At 44.8% G+C, this 19,466-nt stretch overlaps 2 protein-coding genes across 3 annotated transcripts; both read right to left on the minus strand.

Moving 5' to 3' along the window:
* Positions 1-2,742: 2,742 nt before the first annotated feature.
* Positions 2,743-15,048, minus strand: tom1l2b (target of myb1 like 2 membrane trafficking protein b). 2 transcript variants are annotated; one of them, XM_076759773.1, is made up of 15 exons: positions 14,944-15,048; positions 14,435-14,519; positions 13,585-13,663; positions 13,224-13,373; positions 11,944-12,078; positions 11,665-11,826; positions 10,966-11,082; positions 10,707-10,840; positions 10,517-10,568; positions 8,283-8,451; positions 7,767-7,896; positions 7,451-7,526; positions 6,541-6,600; positions 5,154-5,190; positions 2,743-5,055 (listed from the first exon to the last, which is right to left on the minus strand). In XM_076759773.1, exons 1-15 carry the CDS (start codon positions 14,993-14,995, stop codon positions 4,907-4,909), a joined length of 1,587 nt encoding a protein of 528 aa, XP_076615888.1. In that variant the 5' UTR covers positions 14,996-15,048; the 3' UTR covers positions 2,743-4,906. The 2 variants fall into 2 exon arrangements, with proteins under 2 accessions (XP_076615888.1, XP_076615889.1); XM_076759774.1 differs by lacking the exon at positions 6,541-6,600.
* Positions 15,049-15,270: 222 nt separating this feature from the next.
* On the minus strand, positions 15,271-19,233 carry atpaf2 (ATP synthase mitochondrial F1 complex assembly factor 2). Its single transcript, XM_076760860.1, has 8 exons — positions 18,855-19,233; positions 18,703-18,747; positions 18,304-18,452; positions 17,734-17,831; positions 16,917-16,997; positions 16,659-16,771; positions 16,338-16,453; positions 15,271-16,094 (listed from the first exon to the last, which is right to left on the minus strand). The coding sequence occupies exons 1-8, from the start codon at positions 18,970-18,972 to the stop codon at positions 15,957-15,959; spliced, it is 858 nt and encodes a 285-aa protein (XP_076616975.1). The 5' UTR covers positions 18,973-19,233; the 3' UTR covers positions 15,271-15,956.
* Positions 19,234-19,466: the final 233 nt, after the last annotated feature.

Below are 19,466 nucleotides of genomic sequence, written 5' to 3' on the forward strand. Positions count from 1 at the left end.
AAGAAATTGGGAAACTGCTGATCTGCAACGTTAATATAAAGTAAATCATAAACACAAATAGGTCATTTAATCTTGAGTGCTTGTTTAGCGATTGGATTTCACTGAGGCTGTGGTGAGGATCCCGGCGAGTGGATGGTGTTCTTCTCTGAGTGCGTATCTCTTTAGTGTGTGAGCATAATTTCTCTGATCTTAACTGTTTCCTCGTGCTGTGGCTGGGGGAGTGTGAATGGCCCGCTCTGAAAAGACACTGATGTCAGTATGAGCTGCCAGCTAATGAAGATCAGTGAAATAGCCTGAGGACTTTGACACACACTCACATCTCTGCCCTTTGCCATTTCACGGCACGTGCGAAGCCGTTGCAGGTACGGCCGGCGCACACTTTAAAGGCTGGAATATGCTATTATTTTTAAATGGCTTCAAGTGTGTGTGTCAGTAATGAGAAACTCAACACAGCATGTCAATCAATGGCAGTTGGGTGACGTGTTTACATTTGGACCGTTAGAAGGACGTCCCTGCAGAAGTGGCCGACTGGAGGTGACCAGGAGGGTTTTTTTTTTTTTTTCCAGGAAGAAAATGGAAAACAGGCAATTTAATAAAAGAAAGGGCTTGACATTCAAATGAAAATAGAACTCAGAAATCTGCCAGATATCTGTTTAAATGTGTCAGTGTGATAAACACTTCACCGGTAGTCACGCTTCAGGAAATGTTAAGTGTTTCTTACACTAGAGGGTCCCAGTTTGACCCTTTGACCCACCACTTGATAGCAGCTGCAGCCAAAACCAAAAAGAGCTCTGAAGACGTAAACTAAACAAATAACAGTGAGGCTTTGCTACATCTATAATGTCATATAATAAATATATAATAGGCGCACACACTGCCATATTGAACTACCTTTTGACAAAGCTCCAATTCAAAACTTTACTTAAGGTAAGTACAAAAGTATTTGCATCAAAATATGCTCAAAGTACCAAAAGTAAAAATACTCATAATGCGAAATAATCAGTTTGAAAATAATGGATATTATATCATTGGATTATAATTACTGATGCATCAATGTGTTCATTACTTTAATGTTCCATCACTTAAAGCCATTGGTACTAGACATACAGAGGTAAAAACAAAAAAGTAGTAAAAAGTAGTAAGAGCACATGAGTAAACCTGTGTATGCCCTCAAACTCCAACAGTAATCACAGTTCTGATGTTACTGTGTGAGAACACTTGTGTTGAAGTGCCGAGTTGTTATTTGACCAAGTTCTGTGTTGCAAAGCAGATCCATTGCACTGTGTTAGCGTGACATGCAATGCAACTACAATGCACCACAGCTCTGGGCGGCATGTCCGCTCTCATTTGGGACATGTGGAGGATGATCCAGAGGTTCCTGTGGGGGCTCTCGTTCTCTGACCGCAGGTTTACGCTGCTTTCTGCAGAGGATTCAAATTCGTAATTATTGGATGATGAATTTCTCATCCTCCTCCGCTCAGTTTGGCCTCTGACACGTGTGCCGTCAGGCTCCGCAGTCCAGCCACCAGGGTGTGCTCACTGTAAGTGCATGAGTGGTGGGAATCACAAACACCACAGTGGATCCTCCAGATTTCTGCTCTTCGTGAACCAACAGCTCCTCACGCTCTGGCCTCTGCAACAGATGACAGTCGAGTGATGTGATGCTCGGCAGAATGTGACCAGTGTGGCTAAGTTTGATTTGAAGGGGCAGCGCTGAATCTTTGTCCAGATCACTGTCTCGCCATCAACGGACAGCTTACAGGACAAACTGTGGCAGACACACAAACAGTAACATGGCACAATCTCACACCAACGAGCAGCATGTGGTACCTCAGCTAATGTTAAAAAAAATAATTTCCCTCCTGAATTAGGACCAAATATCTGAGCACGTTTCCCTCCAGTGATCTAAAATCCAGCCTAAAACAACAGCACACGCGTCTGAAAAGCCAAGACCTTTGCTTGAATCCAGTTTTCCCTCAGTTGTGAACTTGAAAACATAAAAGCATTTACCTCTGAGAGAGAAATCCAGCAGCTCTTTTGTGCTGCGTGACTTCACAGACCGTGAGGCGGTCACTCATTCAAAAGCAGCACATGTCGAGTCAAACATGGATCCTGTGTGCTGGTGCCTTCCAGTCCCACAGACACACCCCTCTTTCTTTTTGACCGGGAAAAACGCTCCAGCGTCCGAGGCGCAACGTGAGGGGCCACGTTGCGGGATGAGGCGATTCCTGGCGACCAATGGGGAAGCCCCTGGTGTGGGGCCCACAGGCCTCCAGAGTGAGGAGGGGGTGGGGGGTGGGTAAGGTAAATGGAAAGGGTTTACTACAGGTCAGCTACCATGTGAGGAGGGATCCGGGCGGAGGATGGCCCGCCGAGGAGAGGACTACAGTAGCGGCAGTGTGCTGCAGAGGAGCGAATAACAGAAAGGACTCTAGACAACAAAATAAAGACAGATGCGGACACACTGCTAATGTTTTATTAGAGTTCATGCAGAAGTCAAACAACACAAAGAGAAATGAGAGATGAGGCAACTCAGAAAAGTGGCAGTCACACAGCACAGCCTCCCTTATCAGCATCTCTTCTCAAATCATCCAGAGACGCACAAAAGAAGCGGATCGACGGCGAGTTTCAGGTGAAACACCGCCGAGACGGGCCGGGGCTGATCCGGGCCGGCTTCAAAAACAGGAGAATCACAACATGTTTTCTTTTGAACACACATTTGGAGGCTTCGTCCCCCTCCCCCCCCCCAATCAACTGAGATCAAACATTTCTGTGTTACAGAACAGCTGACACACACACACACACACACACACACTAAGTTGAACACTAAAACAAGGAAGCAGGAGGAGGAATGAGGTTTCCCTTTCAAAATGTGCAATGTTGCTGCTTTGTCCAAAGTGTCCAAAGTAGGTTAATAATGTCTGTTGTTGTCATGTGCTAGTCAGTCCAGAAAATGAAGAGTGAAGCTATTAAAACGTGTATCCTTCATGAGATGAATGGTGTGATTCTCTTCCAGCTACGGCTGCCCTTATCAACTCCGTCCGCGCTTTTACGTCACGGACACATTCAACCAACAAGAATATCCATATAACCAATAAACCCTGACAAATAAGAGAACATTAGCCAGCAGCAATGTATAAAAAGGAAAATCTGAACTCCATAAAAAGCGCTAAAACACACACCGTCGTGAGGATTTCTCAGCTCCTTTCCCATTTTCCCTACAATAAAAATGATTTCAAATACTGATCTGAACAAAAAAACACAAAAACAGTGCTGAATAAATTAATTCTAGACTCAAATATCTTCTGAACGGCTCTCATTAATTACATCAGGCTAAGTGTTAAGTGATTTACAGTACAAGTTGAAAGGTGACGCGGCTGGCAAAGTGCGCTCTTGTTTTAAGCTCGTCGTGATTGTGTAACATGTTGCTATTTGCTATTGTCTAGAACGTCTCGTTTGCGGCGCTGCGTCTGCAGCCGGCTCATTTCTGAAAACAAATGCCGCGCTGAAAGGTCAGGCCTTTTAAGGTGTCGGCGAGGGAGAAACGATAACGCGCCAACGGCTTCTGTAGTGTCACACTGGATTCTCATTACATCTCCGAGACGAAGCTGCGGATTTTGGAAGAGCGGAAAATGTGCGAGCAAAGCCCAATTATCCAGAATCTCTCACATGCGGAGGAAAGAGTTTGGTCCTCGATTTCAGAGCAAGAATCAGAAGGAAGGAGTTAAAAACGGCGTCTCCTCAGCGACCAGTAAGACCAGTCCTTACTGGAAAATAACATCCCTGTGAACTCAACCCATGTCAGTTCATTACTGTTCAGTCTGAGGGAGACTCCAGAAGCGACAGCAAATTGGAATTAAAACTACCTGCAGAAAACTCAGACAGCTGCCTCAGGCCAATAAAATCCCAGCAAAATAATCTCTTGTGACCAACTTATCATCAAAGTACTGCGGTTAAGTCTGCCAGAGAGAAGTGTACAGCATGTGACTCAGAGGAGGGTCGGCGAACACGTTTGTTGGTGTGGTGCGCAATTATGCCAATCACAAAAAGCAAATTCCCTTCTTCTTCTTCTCCTCAAAGGACTTTTTGGATATGATCCGATGTGTAAGCGTTCCCTTCTCTCGTGAAAACCCCCCAGTGAGGTACATCCCTGTCGTCAGAGCAGCTGGAAAGATAAACCCCCTCTTCAAAAAATCTACATTAAATCAACATCTCTTTCATACATATGTAGCTTAAATATACACACGAGCCATAAACTTGACATTTGTCATTTACAGATTTACAACTCAGACTGACTTGCAAAAGGAACGGACACGAACAAAATACCCAAACGAAGCGACGCCCTCGCCGGTACGCTCGCCGCGTTTCAGCAGCGCCGGCCCGGGAGGTTTTCTGCTGGGGGCTCTTTAATTGTAAGAACTGAAATGGTCGCGTTCGGTGGCGTTAATGCATGCTTTAAGGGCTTGGGTAAGAAACCGATTTGCTACAAATGACAAGAACAGCAGGACGCCTCTTTTATAAAACTCTGTTTTTAGGATTAGCTGCAACACGAAGCTCTGCAGTCCACGACAGGCGGAGGGAGACTCTTCACACATAAAAGAAGAAGGTCAAAGCAGGCCGCCTCACAGTCTCTGACACTGGTCATCGTGTGGGTGAGATCCATCGAATCGAGACGGGCCGTGTGTTTAGGTTTTCCCTTTCCTTGTGAGAAACGAATGGAAAACATGAATAATTCCCTTTTTTACGAGGAGAGCATGTACAAATCTCTGTAGTGTGAAACAGGGTAGTGTTGTGATGAGTAAGAGCGGAGGTGGATGTGTTTTAGTGTCAGGTCAGTCTGTCCTCGGGTGATGCTGCTCGGATGGTCGGGTCTGGGCCGGGGATCTGAAGGGCGAAGGTGGGAGGTCTACATGGCGAGCAAAGCGTCCTCCGGTCGGTCCGGCTTCTTGCGACTGGGGTTTCCCTGCGCTGCGCCCGGTTCGCCACTGGGGGGCGACGGTAGGCTGGGGGTCATCTCTGCAGCTTTGGCTCTCTCCTCCAGGAACTTGTCGAACTCTGGAGGCGTTGGAAAGAGAAGAGGAATGTGAATTTGAGAGTTTTGTGATCAAAATGTAGCAGGAAAATGAGAGCAAAGGAGATTTAGGTGGTCCTACCTTCACTCGTCACCCCTTCCTCACCTTCGTCTCCTTTCTGTTGAAAAACAAGGACAACAGCGTCACACCTGGGACTTGACTCTGCAAAACTTAATCCACTGCAAACCACAAACAGAGTACAACCCTGATGCTGTGCACACCACCCACATCAGCACCGCGTACATCTCTCACACACTCACCACCACTTAGCTTTTATTATACAACCAGGAGCCACTTACCTCTCATCTGCACCCACCCAAAGCTGGGCGTATTATTTGGGATATTATGCTACATTTCTTGAATTTCCACTTACACAACCCTGACTCCAAATGAGTGGAGACGCTGTTACCTAAATAAAAGCGTTTTTGCAAATGAACTGTTTTCTGAAGTGTTCCTGAACCTCTCTCCATCCTTGCTAGTGAGCGACTGAGCCTTTCCAGGACGCCCCTTCATACCCAATCATGATACTATCACCTGTTACCAATGAGACTTTCCCAGTGTTTAGTTCCTCCTGCCCCAACTTCATTGAAACGTGTCGCTACATCAAACTCAGAATAAGCAGATATTTACAAAAATCAATGAAGCTGCTGAGGTCAAACATTGAAGATACTGTCTTTGTGCTGTTAGCAGATGATCACGTGTCGTTCTAGTTATGTGTCACTCAGCGCCCCAACTTTTTTGGAATCCAGGTTGTAGGAAAGGTGTGAACACCAAAACAAATCCACCAGCTGTTTCCCAACCAAAACAGCTGGATGTTACCAAGGCAACACAGTCTCATCAATTTTTGTAAAATGAGCATGGACCCTTGGAATGCTTTACCACAAAATGAAAGCGCCGTTCTTCCCTTTTGCCAAAGAAAGAAAAAAGTTAACTTAAGTAATCTGTAGGTTTCGGTTGTGATTTGGTTTAGATGAGGCAACGAAAACTACTGGATCAGTTAGGAAACGTCACACAAACGTACAGCGACAACTAAAAATCTCACAGTGGAGGAAACTTTAACCCTGGTTGTCTGAGCCTGAGGGCAGACAGACAGTGATTTAGAAACCAGAACGTCACTGTGCTGTTTCAGTTCCAGACTACAGCCTGATTGGACACCTGACAGTGTGTCCACGGCTGGTGGGAAAGCATTACCTCAAACTGTATGCAGCAACACACATCTGCATTCAAAACCTCATGCCCATTTTACTGAATTTTGTCATAAAAAATGACAAAATTAGTTTGTCCCCACAGCACACTGTTAGTAACTTAAAGTGAACTATTAATATGTGATCAGGAAGTGAGGGAACGTGAGAGAAATAAGTTCTGGCTTTAAAAGCAGTTTTAAAATGAGATAAGAGGAGAAAAGAGAGCTGAAAAGGAAAGAAAGGGAGAGAAGTGCAGGCAGAAATAAAAATCATGATGGGCTCACCACATCAGTACACAGCCACTCCTCTATGTCATCCATGACAGAGGACTGGCCTCCGACACCCTACGGGGCAGCATCAAGACCGCCACAGGTGGCCGGAGGGGGAGGGGGGCAGCAATGCCACAACAGAAAAAAAAAAAAACGCCCAAACACAACAAAAATATGACTTAAATGAACTTCAGGGTCAACTCAAATGCAACTTAAACCATTTTGTGAGGGAAAAAATGAAGGACTGAAGATGAACGTTCGTGAAAGGAGTAGCACGCACGCACACACACAAACACACACACACACACACACACCGGTGAGAACGACAAGGGGTCACATCAATATGCAGGAGAAAGCTGAACGCGTCCGACAAGCTGAGGAAAGTAAAGCGGGTGGAGGTGAGCGCGGCGAGCAGCGTCGTGTCTGACGGCACAGCGGGTCGCTTCAGCCAGTAGCCACAGTCACTTCATTCAGCCACTTTACACAGTCAACAGCCCACAGAGCACATTCACACCAGGCGTGTTCGGAGCGCAGACGCTTCAGCGTGACTCTCTTTGGATGAGAAGATCACTTCAAACATAAAACAAACCCATTAGTGACATCTGACTGGCCTTTATTCCCTTTCCTGCTTGACAGTTCAGCAGTGTGACAACATGGTTCTAACAAGGCTGCGCACACACACACAGCAACTCAGACAAAACACGTCAGTGTTGGTAGTAATTTCTCAGCACTGCACACTTAAGAAGCTGCTGTTAAAGTCTTCCAGACAAGCTGAAACCTGCTTTTTCTCTGTGTTAACTGAGCAGCACAGGAGAAAACGGCTGCTTTGTCGTGGCACAGCTCAGTGCATGGCGCGCAATCAGACACACACTCCAACATGTTTGAAAATGAAAGCCCACACCGGACGCAAAAGCCCGAGACTCACCGCTCCTGCAGTTGGCTGTAGGACATCCAGAGTGGGAGGGAGGCTGCCGGTGGCAGCGCTGTCATCTGCAGTAGAGCTGAGACGAGATGAAGACAAGAGCCTTTGTACAGTTACACCGTGTCAATGTGAGGATTTGTTGTTTTCTGTCTTTCCTATCACTGTAATCTTTGGATTCTGGACTGTTAGTGAAACAAAACGAGAGCACCTAGACAAGAATCTTCAAAACGATGGCAGGATCTGCAAAGCCACACTTCATTTACTGTAAGTTTTGATGCCTAAAGCTGAAGGTGGGGTAGAATCAACGAGGCGTCCTTACGTCTTGCGTGCTGGTTCAGACAGAGCTCCGGTCCTGGTTTGAGCAAACACATCAAAGTCATCCTGGGTGGGAGGGGGCTTACAGCTAGACAGAGAGCTCAAGGTGCTGCTCACGCTGTCTGCGCCCATGTCTACAGAGATAAGATAAGAGAAGACAGAGAGTACACAGAATGTCAAGTAGCCCTGCAACGCAAAACAGAATCCCACTGCATGAACTGCAAAGAGGTGCGTCAAAATCCTCTAGCAACCATTAGCATCGCTGGGGGCTAAATTAAGTCAACAGTACTCTGTGGTGGTGCGACTGCATTGATTAAAGGAACAGTTCAACTTTTTGAGAATTACTTCTTCTCATATTGGTGTGATTCAGCAGCGCATGTTCACAAACACATCCAGCTCTTATTGTTAATAAGACATACGTTTAAGCCTTTTAAGTCTAATTTTAGACAGCTGCCATTGCATTTGCAAGATGTTGAACAACGTGAACGCTGGGCTAATGTCAGAGGAAGTGTGTGCGTACCAAGGCCGGCCAGGCGGGAGGCCAAGGTGGCCGGGGAGGAGGGCCTTCCCGCGGGGCCCGTGAGGACAGGCGGCAAGCTGGTCGGGGCTGCGTTTGGCATGTTGCTGACCACCGCCGGGGAGCCTGGGCCGAGGTCTATGAGGTTGTCCTCCGTGGCCTCACTCAGGACCTGGAGAGAAAGACGTGACGAGACATGCTGAAGCTCTCGTTACACGTAGGAGCTGAGGGGAGGATTCAGGGGTTCTGGCTCATGAGCAGCAAAACAAATCCGTTTGTGGGAGGCTAAGGAAAGGCAGGGTTATAACAGTATAGCGTTCCTTGCGTGTGAAATATATGAAGGAGAAAAAAAAAAAGACTTGTGGTGGAAATAAAAAATGAAGGCATGGCGCATTATGAGCACAAACGTGTTGGTTAGCTTCAGGAGAGCATGAAAATGTTTGGAACTGAGGAGAGAAGGAAATTAAGCAACTTTCTGAAAAACTGTTTCTTAAGGGGTTCCAAGTCCACATCAGGTCTACATATTTAGGTTTTAAAGGTATTCATGTAGAGGAAATGACCTTCATCCATCAATTCTTGATTATCATAAACTATAGGAGTGCCGGTTATCCACAAAGACAAAGCTATCCCCTTAAGAAGGTAGAAATACAACAAGGAGGGAGAAGGGAAGACTGAACCTCTGGGCTCTGGAGGAGTTCATATATCAAGACGGCTTTGCAAATCCCAAACTGCTTGAGATGATGCAAGCGCAACATGACAGCGATTCATTTCAGTGCCATCTTAAGCTCGTGTCATCGTCCGTCTACCTCTAGCTTCATCATATCACTGGCTGTCGGGGGCTGCATAGTCAAAACATGCCATATGGGGTGACAGATACTGGTGGAGAAAAGGGCCCATATCATTTAGCCATGTTTCAACAGTTGCTGTGTGTGGTGACACTGGTCATTTACGGAGGTTGACAATATTTTCATACTTGCCTGTCTCAGCTAGCCACAGAAACAGAAGAACAGAAAAGAACAGAAAGGAAGAGACAGTGAATACCATTAACATGCCTGTGCAGGGACACAATGCAAAGGCATGATAACTATGGAAGCTACACCATGCCTGAATAAAACTGGAAACCCAATGAAGAGGTAAGGATGTGCCAGCAGGGGGTCTTAGCTTCATGCCTTTCTTCAGACTCCTGGCAGTGACTCTGGTCAGTTTACATTTTGGTGTATAATTAAGAAAATGTGAGTTAATACAGAGATGAGGCGGAGACAACAGGAAACTGACAAAAAGGCACGATGCAGTCAAGGTCCCTACTGCAGGCATGTGATGCACAGGACATGGACCTGTTAATGAGTCCCTGGATAAAATCTGCTCTCCTTTTTTTGGATTTAAAACATTGCGAGGCGGGAAAATGTATTTCAGCACAACCCTGACGAAGCAGGATAAGTGGAAGCTAATCTGAAAACAGCGATATGATAGATAACAGACAAACAGGAGTAAGTAACAACGGTTTGCACATGTTGCTGCAAAGAGGCTTTCAACAATGCTCTCAGGTCTTTTGGCTGATGAATCCTAAAGCAGCCTTTTTGAGTGCACCACTTGGCCCGCTCTACGGCTGTGACCGGACTGCTGATTGTGTTTCATTCTGCCATTTATTTGTATTCATTCAGTTTGGTCCTCAGGGACCGTGTGCATTAATAAACATCACTGTAAATATGGCAGAATGAGCCAAAAAGAATGTGCAAACCCCGGCAACCTAAAGCCAGCCTAAATCAAGACGCAAGTTTACAATAATAATCAAGGACAACACGAGTGCATCTCTAAATACAACCAGCTCAGTTCCAGCACTTCCCAAAATGAAATGACTTTGCTTTAGACTGACTACTGTTATTGTCCCAGTCAGTGTTTCCCCCTACTGGACAGGACTTGAACGCAGCAGGCCTGCTCTGACTGAACTGTAGATGGACAATGGAAAACAGAATATTCCAAATGAATAAATAAAATTGTCAATAGTGATATTTGCTTTGCATTGTAGGATGAAATATATGTCTTTGTTGGGTTTCCACTCGATTAGGCATGTACATCTGTTAAACCACTGACAGAACAGCGCTTGAAAGACACTGCAAAGCCTGACTGGTAATGTAACATGCAATCCACATTACTGCCAACATCAGAGGATGAGAAAACATGAGCGCTGATGCAAACACTGGGCGTTTCACCACCTGAGTTAGTAACTGCTGACTCACCCCATTGTTGACGCTCTGAGCTGAGGACCTCCCAGACCTAAACCTCTCATACCTGAGGCGGAGAAAGAATGGCGTGAGAGAGATGACAAAGAACTCGTCACTGATGTGCCTAAGCAAATCTGTGCAAACACACAGTGATGTGGAGGTAAAGGTGAGCTTGCATCTGCTTTTTTGTACGTTTGGTTCTAACCTTTCGTAGCGTAGGAAAATGTTATTGAGGTCATCGTTGACATGCAGCAGCTCCTCAGTCACTGCCTCGTTGGAAACGCAGGAAATGAGCTCCACTATCCTCTGCTGCATGGCTCTGCAAGTCCTGTTCAGCTCCTGAACACACGCATGCACACAGCACATACACATATGTAGAGTGATGTCTTTATAAGAATAGAAATACTTTTTTTTTTTTAACGGATAATACACAAACGCAACCACACCCATAGGTGGTTCCTTGCCTGTAATAACTCATAGTCTGAAGCATCCTCCTGTCCCGGGACCATCTCAGTCAACATCTCTGACATCACCTTAGTGTTTCCACGAACAATGTCCAACTCACTGCGCAGCCGGCAAATCTGTGTGTCACAGAGTTACATTCAGCCACACTTAGTTTATCAGTGGGAAAAATGGTAATTTGCAGCCAACAGCATTACTTTAGGACAGTGATTCCCAGCCAGGACTACTCATAGGGGGTACTTTGTGAAGGGAATCTAAGCTAATAATTACACTTAACTAAAAAATACAAACTGGACTACAACATGTAAGTTGCCCACAGAAGTTGAAATCGTTAGCTACAGTAAAGCAGAAATATTTCAAATCATTAACAGCTGAAACTGCTCACAAAAAGTCATGAGTAAATATTTGAAATTGCTCGCTAAAAGTACTGAATAAATAATTGTTTAAACAGAACAGTTTCTTCAGCTCCAAATGTTCGTGGAACAAAATCAACCTTAACTCTGACAGTTAGCAGCCATATTCACATTATCAAAGGTGTTCACCAAAATCCAGCTTATAATCAATTCATTTGAAGATATTCTTAACATGGCTGGTGGTGAACATGACAGGACTGTGGGGGGACATCTGGCAAAAAAGGCTGGAACTGAGAACCACTGGCTCCTTGTCAAAGAGGAGCAGGTTGCTACGAGGTGATAGCGTACCTGTTCAGGTGTAGGATTGATGGATCCAGAGGCATGAATATTGGGGACCTGAGGGGTGGGGTAGGCTGGTGGGACAGCTTGTGGCGTGGGCTGAGTGGTGGTGGTGGTGGTGGTGGTGCTGTACTTATGTAGGGCGGAGTCACCCTCTGGAGCAGATGCTGCCTGGAAGCAACAGAGAAAAGACAAAATACTTAATGAACTGTGACTGATGACCTGGGAAGACAGTCACACCGTCAAACATCTCTACACGTTTAAGCTGCTTAGTACGACGCCTCCCACCCGCTGAGGTGTGTGTATAGGTGACAGGGTCTCCAGGTCGGACATGGGGAACTCGATGCCTTTCCTCTTTAGCTCCTCGTAGATTTGGACCACACCTGTGAGGTCTGGACTGCTCCTGAATGCATCAGCCCATGCCTGGAACAGGAAGAGTGAGGAAGGAGTCAAAAGAAAAGAGAGCCAGAGACTAAACAAATGAAAAAAAAACAAAAAAAAAAACAGAAAGCAAAACAATGGGCAAAGGGAAGGCTGACACAGCACACAAAGCAAGGGACGTCAGAATACTAAAAGAGGCCTGTTCTCAGATCATTTCGTTTTGTCTGCCTTGAATACATTCAGTCAGCAAACCACAAAGCTCTTGGCTCCGCTCTCTCTCTCCGCCGCGGACAGGCTGCAGCTAAACTGGGCCACTACGACAGCTCCAACACATCCCACACTTTTAGAAAATAAGTGGACAAGTGTTTTGATCCAGAAGTGTTCTCCACTTCAAACCACAAGTCAGTTTGATCTAAAATGCAAATTTCCAAAAATGGCTCCCTCGGTTTGGTTGAAGTGCGTCTGAAAACAACATAAAGCCGATGCAAAACCAATAGAGTTAATTAACTAACAATGGCTTTAAGCTCGAATGCTGTAAGGACAATTAACTGAACACACACGCTCGTTTTCATCAACTACAAGGTACACACATGAGACAGGTGGCTCTGTGGCCACACAAAGACATGTCAACAATGCTCTTGATGTTGTGTAAAGGGAGTGCTGCTCAGTGCATTTTTCCCACACAGTTTTCCCAGCTCACCCTCCTCTCACAAACTCGCTTTGCTAATGACTAGACAAATGAGAAGCAATTAGATTCTCCCTTCTCACTCAGAGGTACTGGACCCCCCCCTCCCCCCCCCCCTCCTGGACCCATGCTGTAAAGCAGGGGTCACATGGTTTCCCTGGTGGAAATAAGAGCGGCCCACATGAGCCTTGCAGGGTTACCCGAGCTGTGCCAGGTAACTAGAGCTGCTCCTGCCTGAAGCCCTGGAGACACTGTGCTTTACCTGATGCTCTGCCTGGAGAGGACAGGACACCTTCTGGACTGCCGCACAGCCACATGCACTACAACAAACGCCTATGCTGCAAACCCTCACACTGATCTACAGCATTAAAAACAGAAAATCCAGACGCAGTACCCGTCATGGGAATAGCCTATCAAGGTTTATGACATGCAATGACTAAACATGACACACAACACAAGGCAATAAACTTACACGGTGCACGAAACGTCAAAGTTATCTCACCTGAATCAGGGCGAGCACTTTATCTTGAACGATCGTGGGCGGGTTGTTTTTAGGGGAGATGACTTTCACAAGCACGCCATCGACAAAGTCCCTGCTCGTGACCAAAGCATGAAAACGATGTCCACAGTTCTTCACGCACGTCTCCAGGACCTGATGGATGCAGAGAAGAACTAATAGGTGGCAAACTGCAAATCCAACGCTGAAGCTAGACACAGGACGGGCGTGATATGTCGGACTGTTCATGCAAATTATGTGATACAATCAAGAGCCCACAGCTGATTTGCTCTAAATTAGATTACATTACGCGAGAGGTAAAAGGAGAACTAGGCTCCATGCAGCTGCCCTCCTCTTGCCCACTCACCGTTAAAGCCAGCATCACTTCCCTGTAGTTCCTGTTGCCATTCAGCCTCTTCTTCACTGCTCTAATGGCGTCCTTTGGCCTGCATACATGCAAACGCAGGGACAAAAGCACACATTAAAGGACAGCATTGCACGCTATGCACACAGCTTTTAAATGGAGCGGCAAGTCATTCAAAGCAGATCTAACACAGTTACCAAGAACTTTATGACGGAGGGCTTAAGGGGGCATTTTGAATGGCTCTGACAGGACGGTGGACACAAGTGCAAAAACTGGGAAGAATTCCAGGCGCAGGCACACGTCAATGATTCTTTGACTTGTCACAATCTCTTCAATGACAATGTGGCTCCACAGTAGTAATAATTAACTTATAAAGTCTTTGACGGATACAAACTAAAAATCAGCCTCACAGCAGCGGGCCTATAACTCCTCTCCCATTCCCCAGAGAGAAGAAAAAAGTGGAGTCAGACCTCTTTTTATAGACTGCTGATCCAGAGCGCACTGCACTAGTCTAGACCCACCTGAGCCAGTTTACAAATGACTAATCAAACAAGACCTGGACTTCACACACCAGCTTAAACATACAGTGCAAGGTTAATGGAGGGGGGGTGAGATAAGCAATGAGGCCTTGCACAAATCCACCTCACACAGCCAGAGCTCTGCTTCTTGTCTTAGTATGACACAGACAGAAACATGAGGAAAAACACTGAGTACAATAGTATATCTCGCTGCAGCAATGCCTTGACGTTAACTTAACAGCACAGGAACAAAGACGACAGAATTCAACGACTGCATGTAAGAGAGTTCATCAATAACAGGTACAGATATCGACTGACTTTCCTTGGGTACTCACCCATCCTCTGTTTCATTGATGATGTCACATATTTCCATGTTGAGGGTCCAGTCCTCACTTTGCAGAGAGCCATCGGTGGCTCTCTCTGAAAGACACGGGAAGTTAGTTGAGAAAATAACCTGAGGTGGTCTCAGTAAAACACAGCACATCGACTGAATGACGATGACCGACGGCTAGCTGACTGTTAGCTAACTTAGCTATTAGTCATCATTTAAGATACAAGTAATTGTTCTGGTTAGTGGTTTAGGCACTGACCGAATTGACAATTACAGAGAACAGACCTATAGTTTGTTAACAATATTGCTCGCACAGTGACAGTAGATGTTACCGTTACTACTGGTTAGCTAGGCGGCTAACGATGGCTTTCCAGCTGTAGAGAACTCATTCAGGGACGTTAGCATGCTAACGGTAGCAAGCCCCTAAACGACTACCACATAAAACAGATGCATTCTCACGACATATACGTCTATCTTCCCGCGGTGTAGTTCCCAAAACATCTGGTTACATACCAATGCAATGCCCCACAGGGGTACTGTAAGGATTTCCCAAAAGGAACTCCATCTTGCTCGACAACAAACAAGTCAGTCCATGGGATGATGATGATACATGAACCAAGTCCCGCCCACAGAGCAACGCAAGTGGTCAAGAAATTCTGACCTTTGGCGTGATTGGATAGCTAGATTATCCGTCACCAGAGTTGGACGATTGTAAATAAAAGGCAGCAAAGGTTGCATCGATAAAACTCAAATGGCCACTTTGTGACTGACGCACTTTATACGGACATTAGATTAATCTGAGCAGAATATGCACATGTAATTAATTATGACAGACATATGTTTTGCCTTCTTTGGGTTTTAATTCAGAAATAACTTTCACATGTATTGCTTATAATAGATGGAAAGACAACAAACATGAATGACGTTCTTTTAATTAAGCTGATCAAGCTCAATTGAAAAAAATAAGAAACTTCAGCTTTATGCATGAACATTAGGACTGGATGAGGATGCAGTCCACTTTTCTGTTAAAATCTTTCTGGAAACAGAACATTTGAATGAACTATGTTTCACCTCCTCGCCATTAGCAAAAACTACACACAGCACAGTTAGTATAAATAAAATGCTGTTAGGATGGCATTTGCGCTTTTCCAGTATTCAAACATAGCACACAGAGAAAGCAGGCATGGAATTAGCATTCCACCACTAAACAGACAACAACATTAGTCATCATTCTGTTGAAACCATGCACAGTGTCCAAAATGTCATGGATGACTGAGAACTGCCTGGAAACTTGGTGAAGGGTGTCACACTTGGCAGCTGCCACACATAAACACTGCAGAAATACAGCCAATGTTTTACTGGGGTGACATGATTCTATAACAGATCACAGACACATCAGCTGTCACGCTAACTATAACAGGTGTTTGTCTGCATTGATGTAGAAACGTGGATGAACAGAGGAGCTTGGGGTGTCTCTCAGTCTGAGGGCGTGCTCGCTAAGAGTTTCACGTTTGACCTGATCCTTCTCAGTCCTGCATAAGTTTGCTTTTGACAGATGAACTCTCAGATGAGAGGTGGACAAAAAGAGTTCCAGCAGCAGTTCGTGCCCTCAGCTCATACATGTCGTAGTCATGAGCCCACTCCACATTTCCCCAGCGCTGAATCTGTGCAGGGGGGAAAAAAATATGTTAGAGGAATAAACAGAGAACAGCAAGACTGTCTGCAGGAGGAGAAAGCATTATATGCAGCAGTACGAGATCAAAAAATAATTTGTAGAATTTCTGTAAATAAGAGCAGGACACAGACAAGCAAAGTCAGCATCTACACTGCACTGTACATTGTGTGCTACCAGGTTGGGTTATATTACCACACACACACACACACACACACACACACACACACCCTACCTGGTATTCTTCTTCCAGTCTGGAGAGCAGCACAGCCTGTTCCACACTGAGATGTCTGTCAATCATCCCCATCGACAGCACAACAGACTTCAGCTGCGTGATCACATACTCAAGACCTGCACAGGACAAAACCACATTACTCTCTATCTCTGCCCTACTGCTATTTCAGCTTCTTATAGTATGTTTACCCAAGCAATAGGATTAAATATCCCAACTATTACACTACACCACTCACATGCCAATTTCCTCATTTTTTAAAGTGTACAACTTACTGTTACTACATAACTATGCTTATCTTGGACTGGTTTGGAGATGTGTTACCTGTCAGGGACCAGAAGTTGTAAGAATTCAGGTGTTGCCGGAATGTGTCCTTGGTTGCCTCTGGGATCTCAGGACCCAAAATGCTGGATGAGGAGCCAATAGTGACATTATATCTGAAATTGAATTGTGGGAGATAGAGACTATTAGGAGAGAGCTTAATAAAGTAGCTTAATTTACAAGGACTGGATCACCATTTGGGGGGGTGTTTAGTTCCAGCCAATGTGCCATAACTATGACAAAAGCTAATGCTGCTGTTACCTGTTTTCAATCCATTGCAGCACAGGGTCCCACTCATTCTTCTGTAGCTCAACCAAACCGTAGGGTTCATCTACTCTGTAACTGCACAAACCATAAACACCATAAACATTCAGAAAGAGGAAACACTGTGCATATTCCTGCTCTGCAAGAACAAAAGCTGTTATGACATCAAAATATGCTCCTGAGTGTGAAAGATTTCAGGCATTTGGCGAGTTTCAAGGACAACCTACAACACAAAGCTTTAGAGCAACAACCTAAAAGCAGATCTTTTCAAAACTCACTCTTATAAAGACTCGGTTCTGCTCAAGACCGACTGACCCAAACCTGGAAAAGCAGCTGTGAGTAACATCATCATCTCTACCATCTGACATCAGACGCATCGCCAAAGAGAGGCAGTTGCTTCTGTCGCAGAGGTTAGTGTGATATATTCAATAATTTAGCATGGTCCTTGTGGGCTGTTGTAAAAACTGAAATGGTCCTTGATTGGAAAAAGGTTCCCCACTCCTGCTGAAAGTCAACAAGCTTGTCCAAATGCAGGACAGTATTTTTTCTGCAGCAATCAAGTTCAGGATAAGTCAGTTAAATTGCTGTTGTCACTGTGTTGATTTTCTATGTCTTTCACAAACAGAGTTTTTGATTGAAAGAGCATCCCTTCATTGAGACAATGGACATTAATATCCACTTTGTCATTATGTTGATCTCTCTTTTGCTTTCATTAAATGCATTGATGTCTAAACAATTCATAATAGTAAAGCCTTGTTTTTAAAGGGATTCATTTGATTAAAGGTTACAGCCAATAAGTAACTAAGAATTATACCAGACAGTATCAGTCTCCAGGAACTTCAGGGCGGCACTGATCATTTGGTCCTTGTTACGTTGGGTGGGATTGTCCAGAGCTGTGTTGCACAGTGTCGTCTGCAGGGGGAGCGTACAAACACTTTTAGTCAGTTCCATTTTTAGTTAAACGTCTTTTACTAGTGGCATGAAAAATCAAAAACTCCACGACGAAAATTCATCAATAGAAGATCTGGGATGCAGCCGCTCATCATGTAACCTTTGTTTCTTTCTGTCTCCTGCGTATACAGCAAATGAGGGCTTCTCATATATTTTGAAAACCATGAGCTAGCTTTCCAATCCCAAATTCTCACCTTCTCATCTGAAGAACTGTCAAGTTGCCATTTAAATTACCATGTGGCATACAGCAGGGAGTTATACATGTATTGTGTATGTACAGTAAATGAAAACACATTAAAAACATCAATATTGCTGTTTTAACATTCACTCAGAATTTCATCTGCTATATATCAAGCAACACTGAACCTGGTCTGATCCCAAGGATAAGAAAGTTCTGCTTTAAACCCCTGCAATTCCTGGTTAAAGGCCATACCAGGTGCATGGTGTAGAACTTGAGTGTGTCCCTTTGAGCATCCCACTCAGTTGCCACTGCGATGGCCAGGGCTTCATTTGGTACAGTGAACAGCTTCCCTCCAGGAGTTTTCAGTTTCCTTCTGTCTAGGTTTATCTCATATAAACCACCTATATGGAAATTGACAATATTCACTTAGCAGAAGAGTTACACAAATATGGAGAAGGACCAGTTACTTAAGTCATTACCTCTCGATCACAAACATTAAACGTGCACTTTTTATCGGAAGAGAGAGCTAGGAGAAACCTCGTCCATAGCAGACAGCACCTTTTCATCTCAAAGTTAAGTCTAAGTTAGCATCCTTATTCACAGAACTATTTTGGAGTCGGAGTTATATTACTAGTGCCATGTGCCACTTACCTTCACCTTGGGATATACTGACATCTTGATAAAACCTTTTTCTTTCTGGAAACAGCAGGGAACAGTAGACCAGTCAGCACTCGCTCAGCAAGGTTAAGTTATGCAAATGTATTTGTATTTGAGTTTTTATCCATATTGATTATGTGTCTTACCTGCTGCGGCTGTGGAGTATTTCGAGGCAAACCCAAGGTTTTGACTTCTTCGGCACACTTTGCTGAGTGAAAGGATATTTCCAAACGGACTCTGAAATCTAACAAGGCTCCTTAACATAGCGGCAGTTATATGAAGATGTAATGTTTTGAAGAAAAGCTAGCTGAAAAGCTAGCTACCTGTGTTGGCTAAGCTATCTATTTATGGCCGCAGTCCATTAGTTAATTGGATGCAACATGTCTATACGAGTGGTTGTTTTCCATAATAGCATTAATTCTCGTTTATACTGCACGGGCTAACGACGAAAGTCGCTATATCTCTAGTTAGTGCCGCACATTTCTTCGTCGGCTGTCACATAGCAGCTCTGGCGTTCAAAAGCACGCGTGTGACCTTCTGTGTACAGCAGAGAGCGTCGCAAATATTTTTACTATTTGGGAAATGTAGTTTTGTAAGTGCTTCTTCCTGCCCTCACTAAACAGGAAAAAACTACACCCAAATATTCCCATAAAGCCTTCCGCAAGTCCAACCAATGAGCGTTGACGATCTTAGAAAAGGGAACTCAGTTAACCAATGAGAAAGAAGGATTCTGCTGCCCACAGCGCCGCGTCGAAGTC

The sequence above is a fragment of the Chaetodon auriga genome, chromosome 20 (assembly GCF_051107435.1).
Source record: "Chaetodon auriga isolate fChaAug3 chromosome 20, fChaAug3.hap1, whole genome shotgun sequence".
NCBI lineage: Eukaryota > Metazoa > Chordata > Actinopteri > Chaetodontiformes > Chaetodontidae > Chaetodon > Chaetodon auriga.